At 36.5% G+C, this 21,481-nt stretch overlaps 1 protein-coding gene across 7 annotated transcripts in view; it reads right to left on the minus strand.

The window, feature by feature from the left end:
- Positions 1-21,481, minus strand: part of LOC124306257 (NAD(+) hydrolase sarm1) — a 197,302-nt gene that overhangs the window by 139,140 nt on the left and 36,681 nt on the right. Inside the window, exons 1-2 of one of the 7 annotated variants that reach the window (XM_046766746.1) lie at positions 2,818-3,019; positions 1,396-1,669 (exon numbers count right to left, since the gene is read on the minus strand). The exons of 3 other annotated variants lie outside the window; for them this stretch is intronic. In XM_046766746.1, coding sequence (XP_046622702.1) covers positions 1,396-1,494 — 99 coding nt within the window. In that variant the 5' untranslated portion in view covers positions 1,495-1,669; positions 2,818-3,019. Of the gene's footprint in view, positions 1-1,395; positions 1,670-2,376; positions 3,020-21,481 lie in introns of those variants that run through there. 3 more of the 7 variants (XM_046766745.1, XM_046766744.1, XM_046766743.1) reach the window with 3 other exon arrangements.

The raw sequence follows: 21,481 nt of genomic DNA on the forward strand, positions 1-21,481 counted from the left end.
ACAAATCTTGCAATTGATTTCAAACTATCCTCCCGATGAGCTTGGAGACTTGAAACTTTAAACATATCTGAGAACTGGATCACTATGCAATATTATTTGCTTGTTTGTTCGGTAAAAATTTTGAAATCGATTTAATTTTTTAACCTGAGGTTTCGTTACGTTAACGTCACCAACTTCAGTCCGATCAAATATCCAAGACCACGTATCGCGAACATAAAAAATAAAGAAATAAAGAAATAAAAAAACGTCCTATTTTCTACGAAATCGTGATAGTGAATTCGTAGAATTCATGCAATTTTTTTGTTTCTGTGTCAAGTGAAAACGTGTTGGAGTGTTTTTGTTCAGAATTGCATACAGAACAGCGCTGTTAAGCCATCTTTCACATTTGCGATATGCGAACTTAGATATTTGGAGATATGTAAGTCAACGTCCCCCCTCAAAGTTTGAGTTCTTACTAGAAATTATTATACCACCGTGTATCGCTTACCTCTAACGGGGGTAACGATCGTTTTTCCTGCACGGGTAGCACAAAGGTGGATAAATTGCTAATACGAAAGAAAAAAGGAAGAGAAAAATCGGGGCAATGCTTATGAAATGTTGCAATTTCCTCTTCACGGTATCTAATCTTCGATGACTCGAGAGAGAATAACTGTATATATTATGCAATATGTCCGTCCATCCATCCATCGTGTTTAATTGACTGTCGTTTCTGTAGGTTTGCTAGACTAACGGAGATTTCAACATTGCATTCGTCCAATAACACAACGTTTCACATTTTTCCTCTCGCTATTTTTATAACGACTGGACAAGACGGAGATGATTGACGAGTTGAAAGAAAAGGTGGAGAGAAAAATTCTGTCAAATATACATCGGAGACTTCAGACTATAATGTGTAGCGATGTTGCTTGAATGAAAAATAACGAAACGAGATAAAATCGACTTTTATTCCCCGTTAAAATTCTGAAAACCTCTTTTCAACTCGGTTTCATCGGCAAAAGTCACGCATATTAATTTTACTATACCCTTATCCAAACAATTGACGATCTTCGAAAAAAAAAGATATCGAATAAAAACTTTCTCCCATTCACTCTTCATGTGCGACAGTCCGATAAGGTTGAACAGGAATAATTACTTATTCGCCACTTTTAAAATTGTTCGAAATTCAGCCAAACCACCATAAAATCATCATTCTAAGAGTTTTTGCGAAATTTAGCCAGGCTAACGTTACTACAACTTCAATTGTCGACAAGTATTAACCGCGGTACTCTCACATAGTCGAAACTCCAAAGCACCATTGAATTTCGAATTTGAAATTCTCAATCGCCGTGATTCACGACCGTCGTCCATCCATATTTGACTTTAAAATTGTTTTGTTTGCGTTAAAAAATGTCTTACCAATTTGTTCCTGTAGTCGTTGGTCGAATGTCCGACATGAGGAGCAGTGACGCTGCGTCGAAAAGGTTTGAGACCACGAGGAGGAACGGTGGTCTGCATTTTAACTTTATACTCGGACTTCCTCTTCTCCAAGACTGTTATTTATACAGTATTTTTACAATCACTATCACTCGAACAATCCTTTTTGCCAACTCTCCTCCCACTTGTTCACGATCATTTAAGGTTCCCACCTCGCGAGAGACGATTACTGACAGAGCACCATGACGACCCCGGACTGCGGAAGCGAATTATCAATAACGCGTTTGATCGGTAGAATCGCTCGACGAATCGATCGCAGCGGCGATCAATTCGCTCAATTAATTAATCGACTAATTGGAAGGGAGTCGCGTATACGAGACGTAAGACACAAATTATCATCCAGTCTTCGCGTCTCGTACGTAATAAAAGCATTTAACGTATGTGATGTGGATGTGTCGTACTTGGCGCATGTGTACGCGTGCATTGACAATATAATTATAGGCCCAGCGTGTTTGTAAACGGAATACCGATTGAACAGCTGAGAGCTGTACAATTCGTACGTATTATGCCCGTTAGCGGACAACAGGTGAGTATCCATAACAAGTCGTATATAATATGCGCATGTATAACGAGCAGAGTTGGTAAACTGTAACTCAAGTGCGCAGTTGTTGTACCTACGCTCGGCTTTTACTTTACAGTAAGAACTTTACGACAAATTTTTCGGAAAGAGAATCGAGGTAAGTGTAACAGTTCTCGACACGTTTCTATCCAATTATCGATCATTTGTTTTAAAAAATTATAAATTGACGGCACGTATCGTGAATTTATCGACGACTGAAACCAATTGCCACACTGAGAAGAATTTCATTTGTTACAGTAACTAGAAAAAATTCAATTTTGTACAAACATATGCAGCCAAAAATGTTAATCATTGAGTTCAAGGTCAATAACTGGGACACTCACCTCGCTTGTGTTTAAAAAAAAGAACGTAAGTCAACCGAGAACCGGTACGATGATTTTATATTCATACAATCGATTGACGAGATGCAGGTTAGATCAGTTGCTCGCTATTTTACCCGATCTTCTAAAATGTTAACGAAGAGCTGTTGCGTCAATCTCGAAGTGTTTCAGCGGGTCAACCGACAAACGATTGATTGTGTTTCCCGGAAGCAATTTCGTTTCCTTTACTCAGATTGAATGAATTTAAATTCACAGGTCTGCGGCCGATATTCTACGATTGGAAAACGAACGATCGGTGAGGAAATCGGTGTCACGCGATCGGCGAAGAAAAACACCGATCGTCGGACGGAGCGAAGATAATCCGCAGTGTTTCGGAGCAAAAACATCAGGGTGAACGATAACCGAATGTCACAAATGGCACTGCACTTCACCGTGTAAACGCACCTGGATTTCGGAGCGTCGTAATTCCGCGTCCGGCAGCCGATCTCGAGATCACTTATCGGCGTCGCGACGCCGGCGTCCAATGGGAAAATCGCCGGTGTTTGCGACGAATATCGACAATAAAATGCCTAAGAATATACACGGAGGAAACGACGAAAAGCAGCCGGAGGATCGCAGGAATCCGGCATGGCGTCGCGGCCTGCACTAAACCGACGAGTCGTTTGGGACGAGGTGGGGGCAGACCGAGAACGACGACGACGACGACCGGAAAGTTGGAAGGGGGCAATATTAGTTCGAGATTAGAATGTCCCGGCTGCAGGCTACCTGCCTTCTCTCAACGTTTGCTTTTCCCGTCCCTCTCTTCGATCGCTTTCTTCAATTCCGCGATCATGTACTGATTGTGAGAGAAATTTTTAATTACGGTTACCGCTCAGTCCTCGACTGTTTTCATTCTTTACCACAATCGAAAAATATACTTTTCCCTGCAGCTTTGCTTCTGACGAACTGGAGGACAATCAGAAATTTTCATCAATGAAAATTACGATCGCCACAATTAAGCTTTTTCTCTTGAATTTATAACTCCATTCGCTCCTGACTTTGATAAACCACGTGAATAAGTTTTATGAATTAACTTGATCCGTGGGGCCGTTTTCTTGGATATCAAATTATCTGTTCAGATTTTTTCACATTGATTTATATAATGTATCTCCAACTTCCAACAATCTCCAAGCTTTTATCGTGATTTTCAATTATTTTCACCGAAATCACCGAAAACGCTGTGAAATCGTTGGGCATCGATGGAAATTACTTGGTAAGCTGGAAATTAACGAAAGGACACATAACGAAACAGAAATCATAACGGAACGTTAATCAATAAATATCATTTGGCGATTACCGTGAGACTTGCAACGATTTCCACGATTTCCAATGTTTGCAGTGCGATTTTTGTGAAACGTAATTTCGAGTGATCGGTAAAAATTTCCAACAATTTCATTTACCTCAATCGATTTCTCACTGTTCCAAATTATGTTTTTGTCGCTCAAGTGCCTTTGATTTCAAATCAGATTTTCAACCGTTGAATTTATAACTTCATCGAGTAACTTTATCCCAGAGTTCCTCGTCAGTATTGCATTGGTAGCCAGTTCTCGGTTTAATTTTTCATATTTCTTTTAATTTTACTCTATCCGTTACCTCTAACTTGAATTGTATTTTATCTCATCCCCTGCTAAAACCTAAACCTACCATTACGCTCCCCACTGTAATCTGCTTTAATTTGTTTGACTTTACCTATTTTAAGTTATTTTTCCTGCACAGAGAGAAATTTTTATTGCCGGTTACCGCTCAGTCCTTAACTATTTTCATTTTTTACCACAATCGAAAAATATAGTTCTAGGTACAAAATCAAAATTAGTTTTCTAGCTGTTACCGGAAATTCTAGCATCCGTTACTATTCTTTCTCATTACGATCACTGCGACTAGATTTTCGCGTAACTGTTGCGAAAATTTAATGCTCGTGCAACAATAAATTGACGTTAAAGCCTTGTTTGATTAAAAAAGTAGAGTAAACCGAACAAACTGATTTTGCGTCGCAGTTATCAAAAAAGGATCGACAATAGCGCAAAATTGTTACGCGTACCTCGTAATTCTAACAATATTCAAACAGTTTTTTTTAACAATATCTGTTTTACTGAGTTTTTCTATTTACTGTAATTTTATTCCTCAATCATGTACCAATTTTGTGATCACAATTCCCTTTGTAAGACAGGTTTTATAGACTCTACAACTTGCTTCAACATAGATTACTGTCCTACAATTTATCAAATTCGAGAATTTCAATTCGTAACTTTTCTACAAATAATGTTACTTATTACGCAACAATTAACTGGTTAAGTAGGCTCTGGAATAATACTGACGATTCAATTTACAAAGCTGTACAAACCTTGCGACGTTTAAACGTCTATTAAATTTATCGACTGCAACTTTTTATCATTAATCTTCGTTTTTTTATTTTTAAGTTCGTCAGCCGAGATAATGTCTTTTATATTTTGTGTACTCTTTGTAAATAGACAGTTTCGCCCGTTCATCATTATAAATATATAAATAAATAATTATCCTAATAGTAACCTGCGGAGGTCTCTTCGAAATTACAGAAATAAGAGATACCAGAAACATAAATAAATATTTGGAACCGGTTCAAAGTTGTTGAAATTTAGTGGATTGCTTTTATTTCAGACTTCACGAAGTATTCGAATTTTATTAAAGATATTATTATTTACGAACACACCAAGACACTTTTTTTTATCATACCGGTATCGTTGAATATTTGATTTTAAAATATTAAACCGGTATTGATCATGATTAACAAATATTGAACCGACTACTGAAAAAAGGAAATCTGTTTCAACGACTTTGGACAAAATGTATTCATCTAACTACATTATGCCATCATTGGAGAGAAATCGCTTGAATGAGAAGAATAATAATTTAATTTTGAAGCGATCTAAACTGTAACACCGGTATCCAACATTTTGTTTACGATTCGGGCATTTTATATTTCTTGTATTTTGAAACAAATATTTTTACAGCTTTCAAAATATGAAACAATTTGGTAAATATCGAATGTACGACTATCTTGCAATAAAATGAATGAGAAAAAATGGATGTTCAACCGTCTAACAGTAGCGACCTTTTCGATTATTATTTAAGAATAATATACAGCCATGCTGCTTAAAAGACGCTGGAGGTAACAATTTTTATTAAATTTATACTATGGAAATCGGAAAAAGATCTATGAATGCGAATTTGTGAAAATATCCGGAGTTTCACATCATTTTTATAATTTATCAATTATCCCTGAATAATTAACGTTTAATCTTTACTTCGGATGCATTTGCGTGAAATTGCATTGTTCAATTTTCCGTGCTTATTATCAGTTCGACCGCAGATTCGATAAACATTGATTATGCACTCTGACTTTCACTTTATTTTTAGAATTCATCAATAATCCCTGAGTAATTAACGTTTAATCTTTACTTCAGATGCATTATTCACATTTCAGAAAATTAACCAAATGTAATCGATACAGAATGTACGATACGATTACACACGTCAAAGCCTAATTTCATTGTTTTTATGTTACAATCGATATAAGCCAGATTAATTGGTCCAGAAATGAATTTCATTACAAATGAGATATTTTTAATGCGCGTTGTTTATTGCACATATTTTTTCATTGTTTGTTGTTATTTTTCCCCTCCTACAACCGATCGAAAATCATTATCGTACACACCGATATCAATGCATCTTCGCGATAAGAAATAGTCCAAAAATTATTTACACACCGTTGTTATCGTTTCGAGATAAGGAAACGAAAACAAATCTTCGGATGCTCAAAGTCGGTCATTATCCGATAACTCCCATGAATTTTCAGACGCAAACTGCAGAAGGAATTGAAAATCTGAAAACTTCTAGATTCCGCGATCGGCTCAAGATTACATGATTCGTTCTCTTCGTTCGATTTTCATTGTCTATCTGCTAAAGTAATTCGACTTTTTTTCAAACGAAACTCAAAAAAAAAATGTGTCACATTTTTTCTCAAGCGTTCGATAGCCGGAAACAATTTTTGTCAAGAAAAAAATTAAGCTGATAATTTCTCAGCAATAATTTTCGATGCTTAATCCTCCGTCATTTTGACCCCAACCTTACTGTAAGATTAAAAACTTGCGGAATAAACTAAACTGTCAAACATACTATCAGCGTCTATGTTACTAATTTAATAACAATAAATAGCAATTGAACAAAGCACGGAAATCTTTCATACATTTTCATCATCCCAAATGTGAAAATTTGACGATTTATTTCAGTCTTCGCCGATATGACCGAAACGTTTTGTCGGCTGACTGCCTTCTCGATCGTTATGTTTAACAATTTTTTCACTACGATATCGCAACCTCCGACATAATAAACAGTTTGCTACTTATAGGCATGCAGGTAGAACCTGTAAAGAAACTTAGGTGGAAATAACCGGCTGACACAAAAGCTGGTTTGGAACGAATTTCACGCGGAGACAAACGTCACAGCAGCAGCGGCTCATCAGCACTGTGTAGTTATACGATCTGTTCAAACATATCGTAGTATGAGAAGATCGTCACACGATCCGCCGTTTCACCTAACGCAGTGTTGAACGAAACCCTCTTTTTCTACTTCTCTCTCTCTCTCTCTCTCTCTCTCTCTCTCTCTCTCATTGTCAGCAGCCCACGGCATAACAAATGATATTCTATCTATCTATCTATTCATCTTTCTCTCTCTCTCTCTCTCTCTCGCAAATTTAATTGCGGCGCATCGCGTAAATGTACAGGAATGTGTGTTTAATTGTTTAGACCGTGTCGTTGTATGCTTCATACAAATTGTTATTATACATGTACATATACGACAACGATTTTTTGGTAAGATTACAAAGCTAAAGATGTACCTACAGAGTGAATTGTTACCGACTAAACGATCCGTCGTCTGCTACAATTTGACCCGTTCACTTTAGAAATGAAAATATTTACTCAAAACGCTTTTATTTGAACAAAGTTAGTAACACTCTTTGAACGATTTTGAGATGTTTTGGACATGTTTCAGAAATTAAGTTTTTTAAGTTTTTTTTTTTTTTTTTTTTTTTTCTTACACAAAATTTGCGCTTTTCGCGTAATGTGAGAATTATTGTACAAAATAAACAGCGGCATTAGATTTGTCTGAAAAATTTAACCCTGTTTCATATACTGGACAATTATTCAACATTTGCAGTGTATCCCGGGAAAATCGTAAAAAAAAACGAAAATCAAGATTGTACACTTTAGTGTAGAAAAAAGCGAACGGGTTGATGCGCATGCGCTAGAATTAGAGAGCAGTTGTTTACCAGGGCTACCAATCGTCACGAACGTAACCTCAAAAATTTTGACAGCTCTCGCCGGCAGTTGTTTTCGAAGTAGTGAATTTTGGCAAATGACAGATAATTCGGTGGTTAGAAACTCGACTTGAGAAATTAAAACTGGACAAACGCAACTTGAGTTAATAAAGTTGAGTTAGGTTAGATTACATTGGGTTAGGTTAGGTTAGGATTGGTTTCTTTTTAGGTTAGGTTTAACTTTTCGTTTCTTTGTTTTTTGAGAAAAAAATCTGCCGTGAATCTTATTTTGATAGATCGGATTAATCGCACCTCATTCTTTTTGTAAATAAAATATCAATAAATTTTTCAGACTTGAATGTTCATCTGATTCTTCAACTTACCAAAAAATTCATTGTGATCTGGAGTATAATTGTTTGGAAGAAACAAAGTTTGTAAGAAAAAAGTTTCTACACTTCTGGCTCAAGAGTCAAATCTTTGAGTGATCAAGTACGAATCAAATGAATATGACTGTAATTTTTATGAGGAAAGCCACGTTGGATTTTCCGTTTCTTTGAAAGTCAATTAAATGATGTTATTATTTCGTCGATTATAATGAAAATTCGGTGCAATATTGCGAAAGCGAATGTTTAACGATGCTAACATGACGTTGAAAACGTGTTCCAGCAAATTCGTTGAAAATAGTCTAATGAATATAATGAATTATCGTAGTGTAAAATCGAATGAATTTATTATTGCACCAACATCAAATAATCACAACAATTACGTAAGTAATGGTGATACAAAATAGATTTTTATTGTTATACCTGCGAAGCTGATTTTCATTTCTTACCCAAAACCACGTCTTATTCGTTTATGGTAAATAATGAAAATAGTTTAAGGATTGTATAATAATAACCACTGTTAGTTTAATTTCTCTCATTGTCAATGTACCATTTGAATAATTCCTTCTCATTTTATCCTGATTCAAGGATTTCAAGAAATTGATCGACCTCTCTAAGAACCTGAATGCCACATGCCGGTGGATGTTAAAATAATTAAAATTTTATAGGATTTGATTAACGTATTCAAGTATCATCGTATGGATTGATTATTCATTACTCGTTAAACATCTCAGAGTTCTCAGGCAGCGGTGAATATCGCGTGACTAATACCACTTTATATAAAAGATCAAATGACGTAAAAAACGTGTGCCTTAAATTGAATTCTAAGATTAATAAAGCTATAAGAGCTTTTAAAGGTGGCAATCGATGTAATTTCACCCAAAACGTAATTAAACCAAAATCCGCAATCATTCAATTTCGACATTTTGTAACTCATTTTTAAACAATTCTATGCGTAGACAGAAATATATTGTTGCTTGTTAGAATAACAAGTACATAGTAACAAGCCTCAACGCGACTTCGAAGCCGTTAATATTTAAGACAAAAGATGAGTTCGTAACTGATGATAATAATAAAAAAAAAAAAAAAAAGACACACGAAGGAAGGAATGCAGATATTTTTAGCGGTATTCTTTCAGTCTAATTGTTGTAGAAGAAGAAAATGAGTTCGGTGTCTGAATATTTATTAGGTCAAATTTGTAAAAGCAAAGAGAAACGTGATTTAAATTTTTATAAATTATTATATCGTTTACATTTCCCATACTTGTAACTGTCGTTTTTTTTTTCTTCAATGTATCGTTGGAATCTTGTACTAAATGTCTGATTAAATCCACTAAGAAAATGAATAATTTGGTGATAATAATTAAATAACCTCCGCTATCGCTGGCAGGAAGAAAAACATAAAATAAATATAAAGAAAAAAATAAATGCTCATCCCAGCGAGTAAAACCATGTAACGTAGTCAGCTTGTTTCGTTATTACTTTAATTTGATAGAAACCTCTGCCGAGTATTGAAAGAAAGTCATTAATCTTTTAGCGAAAATACTAAAATCGGATTGAGTCACTAATTCTTTTGAAACGGGAATCGTGAAAATCCGTCAACAAATCTTTTCCGACCATATGTGTTTTAAAACTGATGTATAATGCGATATTGTGAAAGAGTCGATAATTTGAAACGAGAAAATTGCGATCAACGAGACTGATGTTAAATATATTAAATTGTAATTTATTATTAGATTTTTAATTAAGGTAAACTGCTCCTCTTGATAAAGCAAGTTATCCTGAGAAAAATAGCGATTGGTAATTCCTTCAAAGATGTTTAAAAAATTGAAACCTCGAAATTCCCTTTATTCGCATTTTAAAATTATTTGTTTACAGGATAAGTTGTATTACAACACTTCGGGAAATTAAAAATGTGCTAATACGTAATTTGGAAATTTGTTTCTTCGACAAGATTTTCGTCTAAGTTTTCGGTCGATTCATGGTGATTTCGATTGAAAATATTGCTCGTTGTTAAATTTACAATTAATACATTTATCGATACTATTGCTATAGACTTGGAATTGTTGTTATACACCTGCGCACAGGCAGCAGCAGTATGTCAACCAACGATATAAGGTCAGTGTCGTTTGTGCACAATCGCTTTGCGTAACGACGCATCGAGCGGTGTGCAATAATAATATACCAACAATAAGGACCATGCACACACAATTATTTTCGCATTAACTGCTGCTTCGCTGGAGTCGCAATATTGCATAAAAACTAAACTTAATTACGAGATAGAAAAACTACCATTTTATACATCTAGTTCACAGCATTTTTGTTCCAATTTATTAGTAATTATTCGGTTCGAGTCAAACGTTGCGAGTTTATAATCTTCAATATGAGATTCAAATTTGTAGATTATAGAGCGAAGCCAACACGGATCGTAGTTTTGAATCAATTATCGCAAAATATAACTTGCGTTTTGAAAATTCTTTTAATTTGTTTCAAAGTTGCGAGCTCCTAAAGTCATCTCAATTTTTACGACTAATTTACAATAACAATTATACGCTTTAGATGTAATTTTGGCTACAACCATTCGGTTTACAAACAAAGCAGATCGACAATAATTAAAGATCGTCGGAGACTCGGCATCTCAATTTTCATATCAGTAGATTTAACAATTAGAGAGAAAAGTACCGAGAGTGAATTTGATGATTATAAAGTTTCCGGGTAGATTTAAATTTCGTATCTGAAAATCTGTACAAATGTGTTTCAAAATTCATTGCTAATTAAGAGAAAGTGAGAGAGAGAGAGAGAGAAAAAAGTTCGAAATCCTTACGCCAAGGTTTAATCAAATTTAACAATAACCATTAATTTGCTGAACTTTGCTATCCCAATTAACGGAACAACAACGCGACGTCAAGTCTCCGTTTCCAATATCCAACAGCTAAAATGATGGGTTTATATTTTTTCTTTGCAAACATTACGTGAGTATGTATGACATACAGGCATAATTTATAACCGTCGATGACGGTGAAATGACAACGTTACACGATGTTTATACTGTACGATAGGCATCGCGGGTCCGTTATACGCGTAATACGAATAAGACACACGTGTGTGTGGCATATGTGAGGGTAAAAAGTGCAGGGATGTAGGTAAACTCGCCGCATATTACACACGTTACACTTTCACGTGCAGTTTACAAGGCACTTGATACGCTGTCGAAGCTCGCTATGCTTGCGCAATTCGAGTGAATTATGTCACTGTGCCGTGAACCCGATACCGGAACTCAAATTCCCTTCAAAACATGTTTTTTAGATATCTCGACGTTTTTGCCTACTTGATATTCCTCGTAACGCAGCTGTTCGCTTGGCTTGATTTTTATGCACTGAGTACTAATTCGCACGTTGCCTGCTAATTCACAACGCTCGGAATTGTCGTTTGCTTCGATTTTTACAAGCGTATTTACAGTGCGAACGAAAATAAGGAAGGAAATTGAAAAACGGAGGGAAAACAACGAAACGAATAAAATTCATTTTTACTACGCGTTTCAAAGCCATGTACGTACCGGGACAATCTCTTGAAACTTTAAAATCAACCGCGCATGCGCCAAATAATTCGATCTCATTGGTCGGCGAGATCCTCCCGCGGCGATATTCTTGTCTGCGATGCAGGCGGGCCAACCTACGCAAAATGTCGACGTTTGAATTTTCAAAGAGCGTAAGCATTAAATTCCGACCGTTCTTTGAAGAATCAACTTTCCGACCCGATAACAAATGCTTCCCAAACCTTTCCAAGTCACCACCTCAATTATTTGATATTCTAACCTCGAAAATTCGTATCAACTACGTCGCCGGCAGAAACAATTTGACAGCTGAAACTCGGGATGGCCAGTCGATAAAACTCGCGCATGCGCGGTTGATTTTCAAGTTTCAAGAGATTGTCCCGGTATATACGAGTATATATATGTGTGTATAAATTTTAATAGTAATGAATTGTCAGTCCTTGGATCGACGAACGTTAATGTTGAGAGTTAGAATGGGAAAAGTTAGAATTAAATAAACAAATCTCATGTTCCGGGCCTTAATCTCAGTATTTTGATCGTTTGATCGTAATCGTGGTAAAGAATATGTTCTAGAACCAAGACCCAGGAGTTACGAACATCTGCTACCGAAAAATTTTAGACAATTCGTTTTTATCGCCCGTTTATTCTAGACCCTTTCGAAATTCAAATAACACGAGATTTGTTTTATGCTTTGTAAATTTCAACAAGGATGATTCATTCGATTTAATACCCAGGCGTGTAAAATATCAGTTCATTCTGTTTCTTTCATTTTATGTATACGCACTTCAGGAGCATTATGCAAGGCTTGTTCGAAAGTTACACACAGCGTCGTTTATATTAATGGTGTAATAATGAAGAACGAAAAAATATTCTGGGATATAAATTGCTTCCTATTGTCCGACTGTCAAGGGATCCTTTGCTGCATTATTGCAATTGACTGCGGTAATATTAATATATTTCACTACAACGCAGTGCAGCTCGAAATGTCAATGCTAAGGATTGGTCGGCATGTCGCACGCGTCATCCAACCATGTTGAAATTCAACTAGAAACAAACGGACGTTTAGCCACTTACCCATCAGTTTGGGTGTGAATTCGAAATAACTACGATTTCAAAAGATTTCACAGTATTTTTCAACGATTTCAGAGAATCCAAAATATTTCAAATAAGAATTCAGAGATATTCGAAGATTTTATAATATTTTTGCAAGATTTCAAGGAACCTGAAGAGATTTCATATGTGATTTGAAGGGTTGAAAGGATTCAAAGATTTTAGATGATTTTACAAGGTTTTACAAGATTTTTATCGGATTTCAAAAAATTTTCCAAGATTTTGTGAGATTTCACGGATATCACGTGAGTTCGAAGATTTCAGAAATTTCTCATGATTTTACAAGATTTTAAGGTAATTCAAAAGGTTTTATAGATTCCATGTGTTTTACAGATTTCAAAGACTTTAGACGACTTGAGATATTACGAATAATTTCGTAAGATTCAATGCGTGGTAAAGGCCAGATTTCAAGTGTGGTAAACCCCTGAGAGACGAACAATTAAACAAGAATCGATATCTCTCGATATCCGAAAAAAAGGTACGAGTACCAAAAAATTGAAACGTATCGTTGGTGCCAATTTTGAAAATTTCGAAGAAACTTTGACCGGGTATGTCCAGTTCGTCCAAACGAAACGAACCTTCGAAGTGATCGCTAACAAAATTTCGAAAGTATCTCTGAATCCGAGTACAAAAAACCACGCGAAAAAAGTTTCGAAACGGAGAAAATTTCCGCGGTCTGAATGCCAAGCAGGGATTTTTATAACGCTCGTATAAAATTTATCGCCGGTTGTGTGTCTGGGTAAACGGATGGGAATTAAACGCGACTCTATAAAGAGGCAAGAGGTAAAAAACGTGGTGAGTAACCTGGAGTAGGTTGTAATGGTTCAGGCACGGGAGACAATGGCCTGGATTGTACCTTGACCCGGCTACGAAGTCCTCGAAAGACATTGCGTCCATTTTTCACGTTCATTATACGAACCAGAAAATTATATGCCTGCCTGCCTGCCTACCTGCCTGCCCACTTGTCATCCGAACCAAGCTTCGTTGGGTTCGTTTTTTCCGCTAATGTACGCCTGTGACTCTTATCACATACGCATGGTACTCATGACGCTGTATGTAATTGTGAATACCTAGCTTTGTCAGAGATTTTTCAAAAACGGGATGGAAAAAGAGAATTGAAATAGTGGGCATTGTCGTTATTATACACTTGGTTCAATCAAGCGAGAAATGCTTCAATATCGGTGAAGAGGAGAGTAAAATTCGGCGAAAAATACCTAGATTTTTAATTACGAAGAAGAGACAAATTTTGATCAAATTCTCTTTCGCATTTTATATTTGAATGCAAATCGTTTTACGAAAAGATTTTTGATTTGAAGATCTGCGACAACGTGTAGGTATCTAGTTAAGGAAGTGTCCGAGTCTCGAAATTATTTTTACCAGATTTTCAATTGTTTTTGTTTCAGATTCCCAAGTTTCAACATAATCACGTTGCGGAATATTTCAGCATCATTTTGTCTCATAACGTACTCGGAAAATCGTAAAATTTACGAAGCGATCGGCACAAGTGTACGATAGTTCCGCTACGCTGTGACTCGGGAGCTTTTTTATAACTGCGCCGCAACTACTTCAGAACGGGTAAATCCGATCAGCCTGAAATTTCGAGTATCGTTTCGTGTCGTTACGAACTAGGCTTCTGTGCGACGGACTTTTGATCCATCGTTCCGTTTCTAAAATACAAGTAAAAATGTTACTTTAAATGAAGAGATCGGTAAAGTAAAAAATTTTAAAGCTCTGCCAAATTTCAACGTATCAAAAATCCCTCGCACAGAATCCTGGAGTCTACCTTGACCACAAAAATAATTCCAAGATTTTTATTTTCATACACACCGATCGGCTTGGATCGTAATCACAGATTTGACCACACTTTGTCGGTGATCGGTACTTTAGTGGCTGCGGAAGCCAAAATTTTGCTGCTACAGCGACGCCTTTTTTCAAATAGACCCAGATATTGTACAATTGAAATCCGTATTTTTAATATTTGTGGAGCTCAATACTTACCATACCGCTCACTGAATCGTTGGCATGATCTACGAAGCTGAATAGCAAAAACTATCAAACGCAGAACGGATCCGAAGTTAATTATAAAAGTCGATGAAATCCTGGATATCGATGCATTCCGCTATGTCAGAGAATTTCGCAATACGTATCATTTCTAACGTCTCAATTCCCGTTTCTCTGCATCATCGATGTAGCTAAATTGTATTATTTGAATGGATGGTAATCGGTAATCGAAGCGTAACCGTCGATTGGGTCGAAGCGTGGCTAATCTTACCGATGTAGCACACGACCAAGCCTCAACACAGCTTTCCATCATTGTTGGTACATACGTAACTCGGTATAATTAACAGGTGTCGGAATCGACGATCGTGCCCCTAATAGCCTCGCAATTACAGTTATTAAACCTTCTGTTCTAGCTCGACGAATGCTCGAACCATCGCACGCACCTGACGATCGGCTTTCTTGTATCATACTAAGTGTTCTTTGATTGTTCGATCGCCTTTAGCAAGATCGTGCGATTTAAAATACCTGTTACATGTAATTAGTGCGGATATGGGTATCTATCTGCCGGATGAAGGCAATATTGTGATGTGGAATGGAAGGTATAATAACACAGCCGAGTTAATACAGGTGTCGTGGATTGGATTGACTCTGACTATTATTTATTTACGAAATTACCAACTCGCCACAATAATTTAACGCTACTACTTACAATAAGCCAAAGTTCTTGAACACGACTTACCTGAGATGATCCCGAATTTTTGCTCTTTTGGTTGAGCTGGTATTGAGAGGAGATGAGCTTTTGAAATAAAAGTTATCACTCCACGATAGCTCATTTTATTCGGAAGTCACAAGCTCGCTGCAACCAATTGTGCATTTTTTCAGTCGACAATTCAATATTGCTACCAGTCGGTTGTAATCGATATCGATGCAAAATTATAACGTTCAAAATTCACCGATGTCAGAATGATGAAAAAAAAAATAAAAATATTCCAGTGAATTTGTAGAAAATATTCTTCTGTATTAAAACGAACCGACGTCGAATGGAATCGAACGAATCTACTACATTTTTAATAATTTTCACACCAACTTGAAATCAAACATGAATATCTAAAATTTCATTTATTGAAGAGATCTTCGAAGCTCAAGATAGAGAAATTTTTTAAACATTCATTACATTTTTATCTTTTAATAAAATGAATAAAGAAGTATCGAGTTTTGGCCAACGAACCTCTTTGAAGAGAAGCAAAAAAATTACTCCGAATCAATCTGAATTCCTAAGTTTTCAGTATCATAAAGTAATAGAACATCGAGAAGAGTATATTCTCCTCCTTTTTTAGTAAGCAAGAAAAATTAGTTACCGCAAGTCTGAACCTATTGATTGATTTATTTGTGATCGTCAAATTTTTATTCACGTTAGATAAATTAATACTTACTGTTAGAAACACGACTGACGAATAAGAACGAATACACGCATTGTAACCGAAATGTAAATTTTTTGTTGGATTAAAAATATTACCCGCAATTAATAGAATTAAATACCTCTTTCATCTGTATCTGAGCTGTTTTTTTTTTTTTAAATTCACGAATGACAAAATTTAATGGTTACAAAATAATAATTTGAGAAGTTTACATACGAATAATTTATCCCGTTTTTCAGTGTACCTTTTGCCATGCTTATTGCAAAGTTCAATCACAAAGTGACAAATGCGCTGAAATTAAATTGGTGCCTAATTGAGGTTTCGTGATCCGAATTTTGTGAAACGAAATAACAGTGAATCTAGAAGTATCAGAAAATCAACTTACGGAGCTTCAAATTTTGAATTTCCTTCGAATTTTGTTCATGACAGTAAACTTCATCGTCAAAAAATCCCGAATATATACAATTTGTGAATCGTTTTAGGAGTCAAAGTAGTTACAGAGTATGAAAGAATATTCTATACCCTAGAAGAGAAAAAAAAAAATATAGTGGAAGGAAGGTTTTGCGAAGTCAAACAAATGCGGTTTCATTCAATAACCCAAATCACAACAGTTCCGGTTACTTTCTTGTCTAATAAAATGATAATTCATCGAATAAAAAATACGTTTCTTTCGCTTATTTGGTAAACGCGACAAATCCTTTACCGGCTTGTTCTCATAACAGTTCCCGAGTGAAACGAGAAAGTTGGGGTCGACTTCAGGCCCTAGATCGAGCACGAACGAAGTCCGATCGTGGGCGGAGAAGGGAATTGGGAAATAGTGTCTGCCCTACGGTTTATGATTTTGGACGGATCGGCGCGGCGCAACGTGACATGAAGTGTCGAAATTCAACCGAAACCTACTTGACGTATAACACACAACGTCAACGGGCATTTGAGTGCAAAGTAAACGTCTCGTTGGGCGTAACAGGCGATGCGATACAACCGTGTCAAGGGTTATCGTTTTCCGTGTTTGATCTGTAATCGATTTCTCGAAATCACTTGTTAGTCAAGCCGCACGTCTGCACGTTTCAAGGAAGCATCGCGGATCAAACCCCAATCGCACCCTGGATTCTACGTTACCTCCCCTCTTCCTGCACGCCAAATTATCCTCTGGATCGCGAAAAACTTCAAGAAAAGAATTTCGCAAGGAACGTGAGTGCAGAGTTGCTAAAATGGAACGGGGTATATATAGGATCATTAGGGTGGTCCTTATTCAGGGTGTCGATGAATTTTTGCTAGACCATCCCCCACATCAACTTCAAATGATTCGAAAGCAATCGCCTAATTTTTTCAAATTTGTACACCGAATCTAAGATAGTCCACATTGTGATCGAAGTTTCTTATGGAAATTAACATAGGTAAAACTTTTTTTCTCAGTATATATTTTACTGCAAGAGTAATAATGTTCCAAATAATCTGTAACCGCGAGGTTTTGGTGAGAATTAGTGCTACTATCTGGGAAAAAATACACATCATCGTAGGCAATCTAGACGAATTGCACAACCTCGAAACCTGACTTTTTTTAATTTATTTAGAGGAAGTGCAATTCGTCTAGATTGCCTACGATGATGTGTATTTTTTTTTTCATATAGTATCACTAATGCCGACTGAAACCTCGCAGTTACAGATTTACAGATTTACAGACAATTTCGATGATTTGAGGTGAAGACCTGTAAAATACAAATTAGAAACTGGTGTCCACAAGGAAGTTTAAAAACATTTTTCCGCATGTATTTAAAATTGCTGACTAAATATTTGTCGTGCAGTATAATTGAGTTGCAGGCTCTCAAGGCTCTCTCTTTGCCTCTCCTTAGATTACACTTACATTAGGCATAATCAGAGTGATTTCCTAACGACTGCACGTTCCATCGTCTGCTCAAGTTTAACGCGCACGCGCTGTAATTCAACAGCGACTGTTTGCCAGAGCAACCAACCAACAAACAGACAACGCGATGGATGTAACCTCAAAAATTTTGACAGTTATCAGTTGAGCGCAACTTCCATCGACAACTGCCAAGATTTTTGAAGTTAGATTTGTCGTGATGAGAGAAGACAGGGTGTACTTTTTCGGCATCTTGGAAAATACATACACCACGTGAAGATTTCCACATTTCAAAATGTGCGCTAAGCAATCTCAAATGTGATTATTAGTTTAAAATCCAAGGTGGATTTCATTGGTTGCTGGATGTGATTGTTTCTTAGAGATAGCTGGGCAAGAACACACCTTGTCTTTTTTTATCACGACACTTATGACGGTTGGTCACCCTGGCAGAATACCGTTTTCAAATTGTCGCGCGTGCGCATTAAAATTAGCAGACAACGAAATGTGCAGTAGCTAGGAATTGACTCTGTATGATTGGACACAGGTGTGCACCGTGCTGAACATTGCAACGTGCACAAGATTCTTCAACCGAGCCCATATCGGGCCGGTTCTTGGCCTCGAATCGGGCTGCACCCGTAGATATCATGATCTTTGCGCAACGCCTTATGCAAACGTTTATACATCATGTATACAGTACAATGTGTATTATACTGCCCCGTTTAACCTCTCACCTCGTCCTCCTCTCTTTGTGACGGAACAATTTTTACACACTCATGCATGCGGATTGCCATTCAACATGCAAATCGAATGCGTGTAATTCATCGCGGGTCGCTCTTGTCAGGCGATGTTTGAACGTAAATTGACACGTTTTTGACAGCTGACTTTCGGACGCTATTCATGATTTCGTGCATCTCGCTTGCAGCATTCAAATACCCGCGCTTTCCCCTATATACAGAGTATTTCCAAGTGAAGGCTGTAGGAAGTTGGGTTGCATACCACTAAGGGGAACAAATATCGGTAAAACAGACCTACCGAGTCATTATCACTTGAGTCAATTCAAGTAATATAATCACTTTAATGTAACCCGATCACTGAACGCTTCTTAGCATGGGTTATAAAAAACGAAACAACTGCTTGGTCGAGTCTACACAACTTGGCAACACGGGCAGTTTCAGCTACCTGTTGATAACTCGGTAGGTCTGTATTACCGATATTTTCCTCAGCCGTATGCAACCCAACATACTGCAGTATTTACTCGTAAAAATACTTTATATATCATTCTTTTTCTCCTTGGTGTTCACACCTTGTATTGGAAAGATTAGAAAATTTACACTCACTTCATGGTTTAGTTCATTATAAAAATTCGGGGACTTGGATCAATAATCTTACACTCAGTCAATGAGTTGTTTCAAATTATTAGGCAAGCTGAATCTTGACCTGCTCGATTATTCACACGGCAACGGAATGCAGTGATGATTGTCTTTCAGTGATTATTGTATAGTTGGAAGAAAAAAAAATTTCCGTACCTCATTGGGCGAATCACCAGATTTCGACTTATCGACAGATTGGAACTTTTACAAGTATCTTTATTATTTTCAATTTCGGAAATTTCGGAATAATTTAAAACTTTCTCAAAGCGTTTCTTTAATAATCAAACAACCAAAGTTTGACCGGGATAGTAAAACCTAAAGAATTTTTATTTTACAGTTTACAAATCTCTCCTAAAAATAATTGATCATCTTAACCAAATTACGTTTTATTGGTCGACTATTCAACTCCCAGAAAAATTTTCTTCTCTCAGAAAATTTCTAAAGACTGTTTAAACTATTCGAACCACATCTGAAAAAATTACATTTCCACGCCCTCAGAGTTTTCCCATGGAATAATTCCATTTCGATTTCTTTTTTTTTTATTCTGTCTCATCAGATCGCGATTATTCCGATCAAATTTGCATAAGAAATATTGAAATATCTCCAGCGATTATCGTACAATACCTGGAACAAAAATGTCGATGATACCTTTATACCTCTGTGACAGCATAGCAGAAACGGTTTGACAAGTAAATGGGCACACATATTCAATCGAATGACAAGCCAACTTCTATCACGACGGAGAATGTCTTCTCACCGATCGACGGACAACAACATATGAAAATCATGGGTACCTTATGGCTGTACACACGCGCATATGGCGTAAAAATATAACATGGACGTGTAATGCAAATGCAGGCACATCGCACAAGCGAGTTGTGTCGATAACGGTAAACACGCGGCGTTTTGTAAGCGCGGTAAAAATCTTACGTTTAAAAATCAACGTGTAGATAGACGCAATATAATTCCCGTCGTTGCAGCTGCAGCAGCGGCAGGATTTACGAGCCTTCGAACCGCCTCTAAAATCCGATGTTCAATGACAGCTGGGTAAGTACACACGTCAATCTTATAATCCGTACAATCGACCGCATACATTATATTACATTAAGTGTGTGGATCTGAACTCGCGGTACGAATGCCAGAAACTAACCAACAGGATTTAATTTAATGCCAAGTGAAATTTTTTAGGACAACAGCTCGGCGGATGTATTATTGCGACATCGTTTCTCTTTTTATTTTATCGGGTCTCGCGGTGTGGATTTTGTCACAAGATGCGACTCTGAGAATTTTTATACCCTTATTTTTCAAACTTGCAAGTTATATTCCGAACACTCAGTGTTATTGCCGATTTGTTAAATTGTTACAAAAATTCAAAACAATTGGACGGGTATTTTTTTTTCTTTTTTTTTTTCATTTCGTCTCCTTTTGATTTGTTTTCAAACTTGGGATTTTATGAAATCAAGTTACATTTTTGAAGTGCGGTGTATTTCTGAAATTGTCAAAACCAACTCCTAATTTTTTATACACCTTCGAAGGAAATTGAACCGGTCTCTGTTTTGTTCTTTTCCATTTAGCTCATTTTTCGTTTATCGTCGAGAGAAACTAGCTGTTGTTAAAATTTTACAAAAGCTCTTTATATGTTTTACAGTCAAACAAATGATTGCTGTGTAATTATTATTTTTTGTCAATCAAATTCTATTTTGAACTCGAAACCTTGACTTGGAATAAAAAGTTGGATTCGACTTTCATACATTCTTTACTAAAAAAATAAGACAATGTTTTTGATAGTTGAAAGCCGCATCAAACAGAATTAATATTCCACTCTTTTCTGATTATTGACGATTGATTACTCGTCCCGCAAATAAGTAAATTTTGATAAATTTAAGATTCCAATTTCGGATCTGCAGCATAAACAGGTCGCTATAATATTATGTAAAAATCTGGCACCTTATATGCAAGAGAATCGAGATTCAGGATGAGATTCACGTCACTGTCCAAGTTATATACATACGCAATACATTCTAGCTGATCTTGTACGATAATTATTCAAACAAATGCAGCGATAAATAAGAACGTTTGAA

This window comes from Neodiprion virginianus, chromosome 5 (genome assembly GCF_021901495.1).
Source record: "Neodiprion virginianus isolate iyNeoVirg1 chromosome 5, iyNeoVirg1.1, whole genome shotgun sequence".
In the NCBI taxonomy this organism is placed as follows: Eukaryota; Metazoa; Arthropoda; class Insecta; order Hymenoptera; family Diprionidae; genus Neodiprion; species Neodiprion virginianus.